General features: G+C 35.7%; 2 protein-coding genes across 2 annotated transcripts in view; both read right to left on the bottom strand.

The window, feature by feature from the left end:
- Positions 1 to 17,163, bottom strand: part of DCLK3 (doublecortin like kinase 3) — a 339,069-nt gene that overhangs the window by 199,834 nt on the left and 122,072 nt on the right. The window lies entirely within an intron of this gene.
- LOC146823239 (uncharacterized) lies at positions 10,815 to 15,581 on the bottom strand. Its single transcript, XM_085606633.1, has 4 exons — positions 15,496 to 15,581; positions 15,076 to 15,167; positions 14,699 to 14,808; positions 10,815 to 13,018 (listed from the first exon to the last, which is right to left on the bottom strand). Exon 4 carries the CDS (start codon positions 13,013 to 13,015, stop codon positions 11,603 to 11,605), a length of 1,413 nt encoding a protein of 470 aa, XP_085462759.1. The 5' UTR covers positions 13,016 to 13,018; positions 14,699 to 14,808; positions 15,076 to 15,167; positions 15,496 to 15,581; the 3' UTR covers positions 10,815 to 11,602.

Here is a 17,163-nt window from a genome sequence, read left to right as displayed (position 1 = left end):
CACCTACACACTCACCCATACAGTCAATCATACAGGTATGTGCTAACCCAAACAGTTATATACACATCCACTTACTTGCTCATACAAATAGTAACACATACTCATTCATCTATACAGTCTGTGACAGAAGCATGTATGTATCCATATAGAAACTCTCACATGCATTCACTCACGCATACAGTCACTCATATACCCAGTCACTCACCTATACTGCCTTTCACATACACAGTTACTGACCCATATTTACACAAGCACTCAATCACCAACACAGCCAGACACTCACTCGCCCATACATCTCTCACACACACAGTCACTACCCCATACAGGCACTGACCCGCCCACACACTCATCCATACAGGCAGTCACACACCTTCTCACCCACACATACAGATACTCAAACAACCATAGAGATAGTCAACCAATCAATCACCCTTATAGCCATTCACAACCCACTAACACACTCATACACCCACTTAGACATCAGCATTCACACTACCAGTCACTTATCCATACATTCACTGAGACACATAATCACTCACTTATACAGTCAGTCACGCACCCACTCAGTCATCCAAACAGTCACTCATACACCCACTGATTCACCAATACACCTAGGTATAAATACTTAACACTCAGAAACATTTAAAAAACAATCATAGTCACTGGATGATGTAATTTGAGATGTCATCAGTGATGTCACTGACCATGTCATGAGTGATGTAATAAGAGAAGTCATAAGCAGTGCATTGCGGGGGCGCAAGTTATAGTTAACTCAAGTAACTATAACAGCTATATTTCTCTGGTTTTGTACGAGTGAAATGTCAGCCTAACTAGAAAGTCCCTGTAACCTTTGTTTTTTTGTTCAAATATCTTTATTGTTATTTAAAAGAGATAATTCATGTATAATATATTGCAATACAACATAACGTTATGAAATATAAGTTAAGTTAAAATCGAAGAATTACAGAAATAGAAATAGGTCTCATAACAAAGCTCAATGAACTGGGCTAAAGGAAAAGGAGTATAAACAAATTCTTGATCCGGCACGAAAAACAAAATATATAAATGACATATGTTTTATGTTATAAATTGAAACAAAAAATATTGCAAAACCCAGGATCAAAGAATAAAAAAAGATCAACAGCTTATTCACGATGAATTTGTAAACCAGTCCTATTGCTTAGAAAAGAAAATTCCAAAACAAGAGAAAGCAGAAGAAAAGAAAAGATAAAAAAGAAAAAAGAAAAAAGTAAAGAAAGAAAAAAGAAGGAAGAGAGAAAGAGATGGGGACAACTGCTTCAAAAAAGGAAAACACTTAAAAGTATAGTCAAAGGGATACTGAGCTACCAACCCCTGAGAAGATAAATTCATATAATCATCCAGTGACCTCCATATATTACTAGAAATTGAAGGAGTGTAATGCTTCTCCTCAACCAAGGTATGAGCCCCACAAAGATATGATACTCATGCCCACCAGGTATGATAAGACAGAAGATGAAAAGATTTCCATTCTGTTAGTAGAATTTTAACAGCAATGGTTATGAGTAAATCCAATAATTGCATATCCGTATTATCAAGGGGTAAAGGAATAGTTGAAGCCCATGAGCCCAATAAAATCATAGGTAAAGAAAGCTCTAACAACATGTTAAAGATTAGTGATAAATGTTTCCGTACTAAAACCCAAAAGGATTGTAATAGTGTACATTCAAAAAACATATGCTGATGAGTGCCTGGTTCCAAATTACAGTTCCAACAAAGGTCACTATCTCTTAATTTCAATTTGTGTAAGCGAGCAGGGGTCCAATGAAGGAGATTTAAAGTAAAGAATTTAGATTGAATAAGAGAAGGAGCAATTTTATTACGTAGGGAAAGCTTCCCAATCAATTGCCAGGTTTCCTGTGAAATATGATTAAAAATATAATTTTCAAAATGATGATACCATTTATCATTTGGTTTTTTAGTGAATTTCTAAGGTTTTTCCAAATCTATTTGCTAACTATAACGTCCCTGTAATGTTTGTTTTTTGTGTGTGAATTTCTAAGGTTTTTTAAAACCTATTTGCTAACAATAACGTCCCTGTAGCCTTTGTTTTGTTTGTAAATTTCTAACGTTTTTAAAATTCTATTTGCTAACTATAACGTCCCTGTAACCTTTGTGTTTTTTGTGTGAATTTCTAAGGTTTGTTAACTAGCAGTCATTTTGCAGAGTGGTAGAGAAAGGGGGTTGGGCCTCCAACCAGCTCTCAGGAATTCCACTGCATAGGGCTTACAGGAGGTACCATGAGGGCTTCTTGGCCCCCAAGCTCCCTCAGGAGTAAAGTTGACTTCAACCCCCAACCAGTAGTGTGCCAGGAGGTGCGTTTGCAGAGTAGTGGAGAAACGGGGCTGGCCTCCGAAGACCTCTTAGCAACCCACTGTGTGGGACTTACTGGAGGTAACAGGAGGGGTAGTTGGCCCCTAAGGACCCTCAGCAGCGAAGGTGACTTCATCCCCCAACATAAAGAGTGCCAGGAAGTGCATTTTCAGGGTAGTGAAGAAAGGGGGCCCCCGTCGAGTTACCAGCTTTGTTTTTTTATTTTTATTTTATGAAGGGGGTTGTGTGGGACCCCTTCCCTTGACCCTTTTGGGCCCCGAGGACCCCATCCCCCAGAGCCAGGCCAATGTAAAAAAATAATAATAATAATTCAAGGGAGGGTGCCATAATTTTTTTTGACAATACTTTTTGGGGCCTTGGGGGTCCCTGTGGGACCCCTGAACAGGCCTAGGGGGTCAGGGTGTTTCTAATGTTTTTGATTGTGACTTGATTCAATTGAGGACTCGATTCAATTGAGTCACAAGATGGCTGCCAACACTTCCTGGTTTAAAGTATTGGCAGCCAATCAGATCTGAGCACCAGATCGGAAGGGTTCGCGGATTCACCGAGGCCACAGTTCTATATCCGAGAAATCTTCACATTTCTCAGAAACTACTGAAAGGATTTATACCATTTAACAAAAAGAATGCTCTTTGGACAAAAAGCTACCTTTTTGCCAAATTTGGTGTAATTTCGTTCAGCAGTTCGGGCTGTACCTGCGTCAACAGTTTCCTATGAAAATTAACATGGAGAAAAAGCATTTTGGGCCCCCCCCCCTTTTTCAGCCCCTGCTTGACGGATCACTCTGAAATTTTCAAGACAGCAGCTGACGTGACCGCCCCATTAGTTTTAAAGGTTTTGCGAGTATTCGTCAAACGCCGCCAAAGTTTTTAGCAAATCAAAAATGCTTTTCCTTCCGAAACTAGATCCTAACTATAACTACTTACTGGCGACCGCCATGAATCATTAGATTGTGAAATCAATGATTTTTGGAATGTAACACAGCGATGGTCATGGTTTTAATATACACAAATTTATTTAAATTATTTCAATGTTTTTATATATATTGAAATATTTATATGTGTTTTATTGATTTAGGAATGTCATGTTATTTAGCTGCACGGCATATTAAACATAAGTATGGGTCATATAGTCTTTCTTATAAAATGTCGATCTTGGAATAAGGGTGTTCATACACAAATTCTGAAATACGGACATATGTATTCACTGCCAAAATGAAACAGCATGACCACAAAATATCGGATGATATTATAAATGTACATACCTTGCTTTTAGTGAAGTAACTACGATTCAAATATGAGCAACAGTCTTTCTTCTATGTTATTTGGGGTCACATGATATGCAAATGAAATGAAAAACAATGTTTAAAAATGTCTCACCGAAAGCCATTTCCGTATGTGATCAAGGCCGTTCTACCGGCTGAAACGCGTCATGACTATGATGAGAAGAGAATAAAAAATGTTATCGCAGGTGGACTAAGGTGTGGGGTCCATGGAATTCCTATCGTGGAAATATCTGCGCTCCGCCTCTGCCGCGAGAGGTCGACGTCGCTTTGTCCCCCTAGCCGCGCATTCTACGTAATTGTGTATGCTTTGTCCTCTTCTCCGCTGCCCCCCACTGCCACCTCCTGTCAAGAGTTATTCCAGATAATGTGGATCTTCCCCCGTCCTGGGGAGCGCACGCTGCTATTTCGGACTCTCATTGCCTTGTTTGTGTGTTATTGGTTGTTTTTTTTTTTTTTTCCTTCTATTAAAATATATGAAACCGTCCTTTTTGATCGCCCTTGGACTGTGGCCGCACCGTGTTATATGTGCTTACGAACTACCGGGAGCTTTTGCTTCTGGCTCATTTGAATGTATGGCGCTGCCTTGCTGGCTCCCGAGCTTTCTAGCGGCCGGCCCTTGTGGTTGTAGGCCCTTGTTTGTATCCTTTTTAATGTGTAATAAAGGTTTCTTATAAAAAAAAAAAAAAAAAAAAAATTTATCGCACATGTTTTGGAGGTTAAAGATGCAGCATAATTGGATTTGATATTACATGGAAGTGGGTCTGCTTCCTGTCACAAACCCCCTCGCCAAAAGCAGGCAGCAGTCTTCAGCCGTTCAAAGCCAGAAGCATTCCGGAAGGAAACTACGATGGCAGCCCCCTGCGCAGCCACGAGAAAAATCACCAGCTACGGAAAAGCAAGGGTTGTGTCGGAGGACACACCTGAAGCAGTATTCGGAATCGGTGAGTGAAAACAGCAAGAGAGCAGGTGGGGAGGTATTGGCGATATCAGTTTTTCCCCCCGGCGTTGAAAAGTAAGAACGCGAGATTCTCACAACCCATCATCATGTCTGTAGACACTATGCGGGAGCGCGAGGCAGCAGCCGATGAATTGTTTAACAATCTACCTAACACCACAGTTCGCAATTCAGTACCGCTATCAAGCGCTAATGAAACCAGTGAGAAATCTTTACTTAAAGCACTTGAAAAATGCATGACTTTAGAAATCACTAAATGGTGGGAACAAAGATCACTGCAGAAATACGAGGGGGCAAGAAGAGTGCCCCGAGGGTTACTGATTTTATTGGCCCCGAGTTTTGACAACCCGATCCCCAACATGTTAAAAGAATGGGCATGCAGTAATTTGACTGTATCAATGAATCTGGTAAAAATATTGATCAAGTATGCAGAGAGCGATCAAGAAGACCTGTTAAAAGAAATAGACAAACTAAATGAGTAACTGAGTAAATTAGAGCAAACTGAACAAGAAAAGAAATTGCAGATAGGCTGAAAAAACAAGAAAAATCAAAACAAGAAAGGCTTACAAATTTGCCCGAGATAAGGCTGTTTACGAACTGGGGCAAGTGTTTACATTTTCACGAAAGTACGACCAGGCAAAGAAAAGGCGCTTTGGTAACACCACTAAACCAGTGAGTAGTACAAATGAGGGAGCAAGCACTAGCGCAGCAACTATGGAAGTGTCTGGTTCAGAATTGAGTTATTTAACAAGTGAGAATGAATCAGAAGATGGGCGACCGAACACATTTAATGAGCCTGATGAAAAAAATTAATTAAGCCCTGAAGAAGAGCTGAATTTTTCATTGGAGGACCGCCGTCAGATGTTGCGCCCACGGAACCAGAAAAAACCTCAAAATAACGAAGAAACCAGAGGTGCAAAGAAAGACGCAAATGCAGGCGGAAGCAAGCCAAGAAAAACTCAGTGACGGAGGAGATAAAACCGGATTACAACACCGTAGTAAATTTGTCTTCCGAAGTATTATCAAAAGCAGAAACCGAGTTGTTGGCTCTCGGTCTTTCTTATTGCCCTGAGAGCAATTTTAATTATGGACGCACTTGAATCGACATTTTCAGTTACATCAGAAAATTAAGATTGAAAAAGTTCTTCTCTATTAAAGACGGAAATAAAGAGCATAATATCAATACAAGGAAAGAGAGTGATGATGAAATCAGGCATGATAATCTTCAAGTCTCAGATGCGTATCTGCTGATTACCTTACATGAATTAAAAAGTGCAAGCAATGTGAATCGATCAGAACATCTAGAACAAGAATAGACACAGGCCAGATTGGAAGCAATTGATATATCTCAAGCCAGTGCAGGGATCAGCTCCTTCAAGGCCAAGACTACATTTTATCCTATGATGCCGAAAGATGCCATCGATATTTTCCACGATAGAGTGACCGAGGATTTGAAACATCTACATCGTACAACCAATCTAAACAACAAAAGAAGGAAGTAACATGACAAACAATATGAGAATTTGATAAAGAAATTAAAAACCAGTCAGGAAGTTGTAATGAATAAATCCGATAAGGGTGGCAACGTCATTATCTGGTTACGCAATGATTACATCCAAGAGGAAACTAGGCAACTAGACAATACAGACTACCATGAGAAAGCGACCATAACAGAATACGTAAAGTCAAAGGAAGCGCTAAAAAGAGCCTATTATCTTTGAAGAGACAAGGCCTCATATCAAATCAGGAATACAAATATTTACATAATGAATTTCCTATTGTACAAACTATGTACCTCATACCCAAAATACACAAAGGGGTGACACCAACGCCGGGCAGACCGATCACATCTGCTTTGGGAGGAATAAGTGAGAACATAAGCAGATATGTTAATTATTTTCTCCAGAGTCATGTCCTACGTATATAAAGGATACTAGTGATTTCTTAAACAAGATCAAATCCATACAATGGTCATCGAACTTGCTTTTAATAACTTTGGACATAGAAGCGCTCTACACAAGCATTGACCACCATGTCGGGCTAACAGCAGTCAAACATTATTTAGACACTAGATCTCTGAATTTGCACAGCCATAATATCATGTTGCTTGAACTCATCAAATGGTGCCTTTTTAATAACTTTTTTATGTTTGGAAAGGAAATGTATAGACAAAAATGCGTGGTTGCAATGGGAGCCAGCTTCTCTCCCAGCTATGCGTGTCTACACGTAGGCTGGTGGGAGGAGCAGGTTCTAAAGGGGAACTATGCCAAAATGTTTATCAACCCATGTACAGTATTGGCTACGTTTTATTGACAATGTCTTTATAATATGGAAGGTAGATCATACAAGTGCAGAGACCTTCATTAAAGAAATAAATGCAAACAATCTAAATTTAAGATTCACGTCACAGATTAGCCAACATAAAGTAGATTTTTTAGATACAACTGTATATGTAGTTGATAATAGATTGGAAACTACCCTACATAGAAAACCCACAGCTGGAAATGCCACCCTGCACACAAGAAACTCACATCCTCACACCTCATTAGGAGTACTCCTTATGGAGAACTAATTAGACTAAAAAGGATATGTAGCACTAAGGAAGAACTACTCAAATGCACACAGGAAGCTATACTAAGATTTAAAGCGAGAGGGTATAGTGAAAGTATCCTTAAGGAAGCGATAGAAAAAACTGAGTTGAAATCTAGGGATGCTTTATTAGAACCAGAAAGTGCCAAGGTGAACGAAGAGTTAGATCTGGCATCAGAAAAAAACAATGAAATATGACATGAATGAAACACCTTGCCTGATTACAACTTATAATAAACAGCAAAGACAATTAAAGGCAATCCTCAATAAGAACTGGCCGATAATATTAACTGATGCAGTTCTGGCACCCACGTTACTACCTAAACCAACTATTACCTTTAGAAAAGCAGTATCTATGAGGGACCAGTTGGTCAAAAGTAGTCCTGAAGTAGTTTCCAACACTACCTGGCTACAACCAAAACATGGCTTCTATAAATGTGCTACATGCAGGGCCTGCAAATTTGGTGAGAATAAATCCCACTATAAGACTCCATTCAGTAACAAAAGTTTACCAAAAAGAGGCCATTTCATTTGTCGCACAGAATATGTAATTTATGTACTAGCATGTACATGTAATTTATAGTACATTGGTAGTACCAAATTACAAGCACATATACGCATCCTGCAGCATATGACGGCAATAGTAAATAATGATGCAACCTACCCAGTGGCCCGCCACTTTAAGGCTGTGCATGGGAACAACTTAAATTGCCTGAAATATTACATAATAGACGCAATTCCGGACCAAAGACGCGGAGGAAATAGAGAGCTCAGGTTGCGGCTATTGGAAACTCGAATGATAATGGAGTTCGATAGCAAGGCCCCAAAAGGACTTAACACCACAGAGGACCTGCATAATTTTATATAAAACAACACAGATCAATTACCATGCTTATGTCAGATTGGAATTATTGATTTTTTGCATAAACAACTGTGAGAACATATGCTAGGAGAATTTGTTCTAAACCATATAAATAGCCGCCTTAGCATAAATAGGGATGTTTAAACTTCATTTTTGCACATATACTATTTTTTTAAACCCTTTTGAGAAACAAATTACTTTGAAAGAATATATTTTAGATTAGTGTGTTTTTTTTAAATAAATTGCCTATTTGCACTTGTAAGCACTTAGCACTTACTAGCACCTTGCGCATTAATGAGTAATAATTTTGCACATTAACACACAAAGGCACCTGTAGGATAATGCTGCTACAATTGAATATAACTAGGATGTATTTTTCCATGTGGTTTCAACATATGCCATACTTTATTGCATGTATTTAATATGACAAAGATCTAATACTGTGGTGAGAACCATTCTAAATTGCATTTAGGCAGAGATATGAATCATTAGATTGTGAAATCAATGATTTTGGTTATGTAACACAGCAATGGTCGTGGTTTTAATATACACAAATTTATTTAAATTATATCAATGTTTTTATATATATTGAAATATTTATATGTGTTTTATTGATTTAGGAATGTCATGTCATTTAGCTGCACGGCATATTCAACATAAGTATGGTTCACATGGTCTGTCTTATAAAATGTTGATCTTGGAATAAGGGTGTTCATACACAAATTCTGAAATACGGACATATGTATTCACTGCCAAAATGGAACAGCATGGCCACAAAATATCGGATAATATTATAAATGTACATAACTTGTTTTTAGTGAAGTAACTATGATTCAAATATGGACAACAGTCTTTCTTCTATGTTGGTTGGGGTCACATGATATGCAAATGAAATGAAAAAAAAGTTAAAAATGTCTCACCGAAAGCCATTTCCGTATGAGATCAAGGCTGTTCTACCGGCCGAAACGCATCATGACTATGATGAGAAGAGAATAAAAAATCTTATCGCACAAGCAAGAGGAGTTCGAGCATTCTTTCTCGCCGGTTTTGGAGGTTAAAGATGCAGCATAATTGTATATATATATATATATATATATATATATATATATATATATATATATATATATATCACAGCTTCCAAAATGCGGAGCACTCACGGGTGGTGTTCAAAGTTCTTTATTCAAGCATTATTCACAGAGCAGATGCATTTCAGGGGGAACCACCTTTACAACGCAACTTTTACAACGCTATGCTATTACAACGCATTTTTTACAACGCAAAAACTTTTACAACGCATGCTTTTACAACGCGTGCCATTATATGGTAAGTACTGTTACAACGCATATACCTTTACAACGCATTATGTGAAAATGCCTTTACAACGCATGCATTTATAATGCATGTCTTTACAACGCAAGATGTTATATGGTAAGTTCTTTTACAACGCATATACTATTACAACACATTTTTTTTCTTTGTGTTTCCATTTAAAAAAATATTTATCTTGTTTAATTATTTTAAAAAAAGCAATTGTAATTTGACAAAAGTTATTTCTTTTTCAAAATATTAATACTTGAGTATTTTGTCTAGTAGAAATGTTTGGATGGATAGCAGTTAAATTAATACTTGAGTAGTTTAATTATTTATAATAAAGCAATTGGAATTTTAAAAAAGTACAGTAGTATTTTAAAAAAGTGAGTAGTTTATTTAAATATTAATACTTGAGTATTTTGTCTAGTAGAAATGTTTGGTTGGATAGCAGTTAAATTAATACTTGAGTATTTTAATTATTTCTAATAAAGCAATATTAATTTGAAAAAAGTGAGTAGATTATCAAAATATTAATACTTGAGTATTTTATTTTGTAGAAATGTTTGGTTGGATAGCTGTTAAATTTATACTTGAGTATTGTGATATTTATACTTGGCAATTTAGTTTAGTAGGAATGTTTTGTTGGATAGTTAAAAAACTAATAGAGTATTTAAATATTAAAAGTTGATACTTTAAAATTACTAAATTTAATAGTTGAGTATTTTTCTAAATTGATTGATTTTTTAAAAAAAATAAAGAGTATTTAATATTATAATTTAAATAAATATGAGTGAGTACCTAATTTAAAATACTAGAGTAATTTTATCACATATGAATAGACTAGAGTATTTATAAGTACAAAAGAAAGTGCCCTTTTTAAAAGTAATGGAAAAGTATTTTTGGTTTAATTATTATAAAAATAATATAATTTTATTTTTTAAAGAAAAAAAAAAAATTAAAATATTAAAAGAGTAATAAATTTACAAATTTAACATTAATAAAATTAAGAAAATATAAAAAAAACAATTATAACTTACTTTTTGCAATAAATTCCCACGCTTTTCCATTGAAGTCTATGAGCGTCTTTGTCCTTTATTTATTTTGCCAGCCTCAGAATATACAACCCGCGGAACAAGAAAAGAAGGTTCAGAAAGTGTAGAAAGAGAAAGTTTTGAAGGGAAAAGATAATAGAGTCAAGGTAAGGAACATATTTAGTTAATTTACATTTATTTAATAACAATATTGGAGTTTAAAAAACTTAATTTAAAATAATGACAGCAAACAATTATTGATTTTACATTTTTATTTGTTTAAAAAATCATTTAAAAAAAAAGCATATTTTTCAAAAATTTATCACAGTAAGTTTTATTTTTTAAACAAAATATATATATTTTATTTACATATATTAACATTTATTTACAGATGAATTTAAAAAAATAGTCCGCCATAAATTGAGATGCACGCGATGACGTAAGGACGTGTGCGTCGACGTAATACGCCATTTTGCAGAGCATCGGAGGAGGAAGCAGCAGGAAGCTGATCTGCGTCCAGGTAGGAAATATTTTCAGTTGATATTATAGATTAAACCTTTAAAAGGGATACATATATAGTAAGGAAAGAATAAGGGGAGGTTGCTGGAAAACTAATAGATGTCTAAAATGTTGTTAAACATGTCCACATTAATGTCATTAATACATGCCTATGTCGGGTCGCTAAAAGTAAGTTAGTTATTTAAAAAAAGTATGTAACTCTTACAAAATTAAAAGTTACTGTTCAGACAGTTTATTTGTTTATTTACGTATTAAAAAACGTACTGTCGATCTTCATTTCTAAGTTCAAAAAATGAGCGTACTTTGTAATTTTGTAAATAAAAAATTGAAATGCAAATGATGATTCTGCTGCAAAGTGCATTTTGGATTATGGTTTGATTTGTATATTATACATCTGTTTGAGATTTGGTGATTGGTTTTGACGGTATTTAATTTGGATTTTTTCGGTAATTTGAAAAATGGTGTTCCGATAATGAAAAATGGTTCAAATACTATGGAACAGTATATTTGTAATCATTGGTTTATTTTGGTGGAAATGAAGATTTGTTTTAAAAATTAAAAAAAACCCGACTTGTTTGTTTGTAAATTTTTTTTTAAAAAATATCTTTGTATGCCAATTGCATTTTAAAAATTGCTATAATTTAAAGCAAAGCAGGAAAGTAAGTAAATTCATTGTTTTAAAAAGAAAGAATGTTAGAAAGATTTTCCAGGTAGTCTATAGCCACACACAACGAAAACTGTTGTAGAATTGCCAATAGTCTCTCAGACATTTCCCTTGTTTTGACTGTTACTCGTGGGTTTAGACTACCTGCGAGTGCTTGTGCTATTCTCATTTCTTGGAAACTTTGCTCCTTCTTCAAAGTTTCCAAAAATGAGTAGAAGTTAGGATGTGGTTTTCCAATTGTATGATTGAAGGAGTTATGCCACCCCTCAATGGCATTGTTTGTTTTGGCCTCTCCCTCTAAACAACTCGTGTAGCAGTTCCACCACTCCACATGGAATCGTGGCTTCCTCCTGCGACCCGATCTGCTTAGGTGTCCAATCCATGTGTCCTCAAAATAATTTAGAATGGGTGCCAATTTTTCCTCGTTACTCGTATAATAAACAGATTCTATAATTGCAGTGTAGTACTCGTCCACACTATCGGGAGGAACAAAACAAAGTGCAGTTAATTTTTTTAGTTCAAACTGTAGTTTGCTATCCCGAGAATATTCTGCAACTAGGGATGTTTTCTGTAGTTTACGCCAAAATGCTTGCGAAAAATGGAAAAAACATCCCTGAATTTGGGTATCCGTGTACGTTTTAGTGATCACATTGATCATGCTCAATTCGAAATCAATAATAATTTTTCGAGGACTTGCAGATGTTTTACTTTTAATCACTGATAAAAGTTCAGTGTATGTTGCAGAAGTCTTATCAGGTAGCAAACTATACACTAAGGGAATAACACTATTGTTAATTTTAGCATGTATAGTGTAAATTTGAGTGAAAGGATGGGGTGTACTTTTAAACGTCCCATCCATCATCCAAATTTCACTACTTTCTAACTTAGCAAGGTTACGTGGGGTACTAAAAATAAGAATACGTTTCTGAGGGTTTTCGTTGTCATGCAGAAGGAAAGGTTCATCAGAAAAAGAAATAGAAAGATCATGAGGAATTCTAATGTCAGAGAATGTATGTGGTGTAGACAATTGAATGTTACTTGCCTGCTTTTGTCTCTGAATAATTCTTCTCAAATTGGGTATTATAGGCATGTTACTAGCAACATGACTGGGGACATGCTGTGCAACCTCCCTTAAAATTGATCCTGTAGAATCATTGGAGGTGCTTGCAATAGCTTTCATCTCATTTATTGTCTCTCTGATTTCTACATCCATTGCAGAGGCAGAGTGGTTATGTTCTGTGGTTTTCACAACCAAATTATCAACAGTAACCGCTCTGCCACTGCAATGGGTAGTGTAGTATTGCACGCACCTCCAATGATTTCTAGTTAAACTTATTCTTTCCTTACTATATATGTATCCACCATGGTTTAACAAATTTTTGCCCTTCCTGGATTTAATGAAGTTGGCTGCTCCAAGGCTAGACATTATCTGAAAAAAGGAGGAAAGAAAAAAAAATTAGCCTGATATAATTTAATATTTTTTAAAAACATAACATTTACTCCATCCATTATTTTGCCTACTGATGCACCTTCATGGAGTAAAATTAGTAAATTGTTACCCCTACACTATCAAACACTTTCTCTACTGATGCACCTTTATGGAGTTAGAATAGTAAATTGATACCCCTACACTATCCAACACTTTCCCTACTGCTGCACCTTCCTGGAGTTAGAATAGTAAATTGATACCCCTACACTATCCAACACTTTCCCTACTGCTGCACCTTCCTGGAGTTAGAATAGTAAATTGATACCCCTACACTATCCAACACTTTCCCTACTGCTGCACCTTCCTGGAGTTAGAATAGTAAATTGATACCCCTACACTATCCAACACTTACCCTACTGATGCACCTTCCTGGAGTTAGAATAGTAAATTGATACCCCTACACTATCCAACACATTCCCTACTGATGCATCTTTCTGGAGTTAGAATAGTAAATTGCACCCCTTCACCATCCAACACTTTCCCTACTGCTGCACCTTTCTGGAGTTAGAATAGTACATTGTTACCCCTACACTATCCAACACTTTCCCTACTGCTGCACCTTCCTGGTGTTAGAATAGTAAATTGCACCCCTTCACCATCCAACACTTTCCCTACTGCTGCACCTTCCTGGAGTTAGAATAGTAAATTGATACCCCTACACTATCCAACACTTACCCTACTGATGCACCTTCCTGGAGTTAGAATAGTAAATTGATACCCCTACACTATCCAACACATTCCCTACTGATGCACCTTTCTGGAGTTAGAATAGTAAATTGCACCCCTTCACCATCCAACACTTTCCCTACTGCTGCACCTTTCTGGAGTTAGAATAGTAAATTGTTACCCCTACACTATCCAACACTTTCCCTACTGATGCACCTTCCTGGAGTTAGAATAGAAAATTGTTACCCCTACACTATCCAACACTTTCCCTACTGCTGCACCTTCCAGGAGTTAGAATAGTAAATTGTTACCCCTACACTATCCAACACTTTCCCTACTGCTGCACCTTCCAGGAGTTAGAATAGTAAATTGTTACCCCTACACTATCCAACACTTTCCCTACTGCTGCACCTTCCTGGAGTTAGAATAGTAAATTGATACCCCTACACTATCCAACACATTCCCTACTGCTGCACCTTCCTGAAGTTAGAATAGTAAATTGATACCCCTACACTATCCAACACTTTCCCTACTGATGCACCTTCCTGGAGTTAGAATAGTAAATTAATACCCCTACACTATCCAACACTTTCTCTACTGATGCACCTTCCTGGAGTTAGAATAGTAAATTGATACCCCTACACTATCCAACACTTTCCCTACTGATGCACCTTCCTGGAGTTAGAATAGTAAATTGATACCCCTACACTATCCAACACTTTCCCTACTGATGCACCTTCCTGGAGTTAGAATAGTAAATTGTTACTACTACACTATCCAACACTTTCCCTACTGATGCACCTTCCTGGAGTTAGAATAGTAAATTGTTACCCCTACACTATCCAACATTTTCCCTACTGCTGCCCCTTCCTGGATTTTGAATAGTAAATTGTTACCTCTACAGCATGGTACATTTTAAAAACTGCTGCACCTTACAATGTTGGTTGAAATTACCTTTTTCTTTCGAAATTGCTTTTCTTGCTGACTCTTGTTCAGTGGTATTGGTGTGTAGGCTTGTGTAGACACTTAAGAGGTGATTTGTTGTGGAATGGATAAACTAATGTCTGGAAAAGTGATAAAAGAAAAAAATTTGATAACAGAACGAAGTTGAGAAATGCTTTTTTTTAAATTTTTCAAAAAAGATTGCAGATGTGATATAAGTTGCAGCACATAACAATTTCCGTAATGGTAAACCATCCTTTACACATGAAATATAACTCTGAAATGGGGAAATGTAATCATAATTGCATTGATTTTTTTTGGAAAACTTTAGCAATGTGATAGTTAGTCTACTATTTTGAAGGTTAAGAACCCGTGCTGTAAATAAATACCTTGTTTTGTAGAACTCGCTTTTAAGGATGAGGTGGCTGAATATGATTTCCTTTGTTGGCTCAAGGTTTTAGTTGTGATTTAAAATTGTTTTCTTTGGGTAAAAAAAAGAGGATAAAAAGTTAATTAACGGTGGTTAGAAATGTTGAAACTGAGTATCTTTAAAATAATACTGAAGTACATTATAACTTGTACTACATGACACTGTCCTAATCAATGCACCTTACTGAAGTAGAAATAGAGATATGTACCCCTACACTAAACAGAAATTTCCCTAATGTTGCTCATTTCTAGAGTAGAAATAGTATATTGTTTCTCTAAACTATCCATTACTTTTCAAAGTAGGTACGTTAGAGGAGGAAAAATTGCAAAAGGAAGGATTAATAATGTATAGTAATAATATAATGGAAAAGGTAACATACCTTTTCCAGTAGTTTTTTTGTTTTTCGTGCCTTTAACCTGATGCTTGTAGGAGGTTAAAGTTTTTTGGGGAAACAGATGTTCACTGGTGGGAAAAAAAATAAATTAAATAATTGTTCCTTTGTCAACGTTGGTTTGCAAAAAAAAAGAAAATATAAAAACCATTTGTAATATGAAAAAGGAGCATGAGTAACAATTGGTGAGAGTAAACATACTGCACATATGATGCACTTTTCAAAAAAAACATAACAGGTAATTTTGAAACTATTACTAAATTAGTAAAATGCAGAACATTCATGGACTTACAATAGAAATATTTGCACAAGTAATATGAAACGCTTTTGCAGATGTGGTAACTAACTGAAGTCTTATTAGAAATTGTTACTCCAGCATCATGGTAATATTTCGTTTATTATGTGATGAGATTGAGTATTAATAAAAAACACCTTTGCCATACATGACTTTAGGAAATTTTTTAAAAAAAATTTTACAAGTAAAACCATTACACATAAATAACATTTACCTGAACTATTGAGTTTGTCAGTCGTTAACGTGGTGGGGCTGACCAAATAGGTTCAGCTATTGTGGAATGTCAAAATCTTCCGATTTTCTGGTTGTGGAAAATAACATACTTGTTTTAATTTTGTGTTTAATTTTATTGATAATATATTGGAAACAGTACATTTGTAAAGTTTTTAATATTAATTAAAAATATATTTTTTGTGGCTTAAGAAAATATATTTTTCTAAAAACTAACGTTTAGAAATATATTAATAACTTACTAGTAGTTGTTCTGTTGTTATGCTTTCACGAGTGAATTCCGTGCTCTCTCTGAGGAGGTCGCAGTGCAGGTGACAGAGGGTCAGCTTATTACGTCTGCTCTCTCTGCTAGTTGATAATCAACTGAGTGCAAAATGGTGTCTCCCTTGTATTTATAAGTTTTACTCTGTGTCACTATTAATTTTATAAAAAACTGCGTTCGATGTGTTTTTTTTAATGCTTTGTTTTGCTGTGGAAAATGTTAATTTAAAAATGCTTTTTAACAAATATTGTTTTCATTCATTTGCTCCGTTTTGGCATCCATTTTGGAACATGTCTTTTGGTATTGTTTACATAGAAACTGTGGTAGGACAAGTTTTACAAGTGCGATGGGTAAAATGGCGCCTATGTGTATGTGTGTTATGTTTTAGTTGGTTTACTTACTTTGCGATCTAATCATGTAAAAAATGTGTTTGTTCTGTTATTTATTTTTTCGTTATTTTTAAAAAACTTAGTAATGTGTGAAAACGGATTTTTTTGTGGGATTTTGAGTATTAATTTTAATACTCGAGTATTAATTTTAATACTCGAGTATTAATTTGGTAATGCGTTTCAGTAGATTTACGCTCAGTTGTTCTCCACATTTTAATACACTTCCCCACCCTAAAACCCCTAATTTTCCTGCATCCCGTGCCAGATTTTATTGTACTTTTAATTAAAAAAAAAAAAAAATCGCGTTGTAATGGTATGCGTTGTAAGAGATTTCGTTGTAACAGCACTTTTCAGTATTTTGATAGGTTTTGCGTTGTAAGAGTATTCGTTGTAAAGTTATGCGTTGTAGTAGTACTAGCGTTGTAAAAAATGCGTTGTAAAGGTATGCGTTGTAATAGCATGCGTTGTAACGTCATACA

Source organism: Triturus cristatus, chromosome 5_2, assembly GCF_964204655.1.
Source record: "Triturus cristatus chromosome 5_2, aTriCri1.1, whole genome shotgun sequence".
Taxonomy (NCBI): Eukaryota; Metazoa; Chordata; class Amphibia; order Caudata; family Salamandridae; genus Triturus; species Triturus cristatus.
This window is presented reverse-complemented; position numbering and strand designations above follow the sequence as displayed.

What these genes read in the sequence shown, in the direction of transcription:
- LOC146823239 (XM_085606633.1), bottom strand. Translation starts at nt 13,015, where the DNA reads ATGTCTAGCCTTGGAGCAGCCAACTTCATTAAATCCAGGAAGGGCAAA.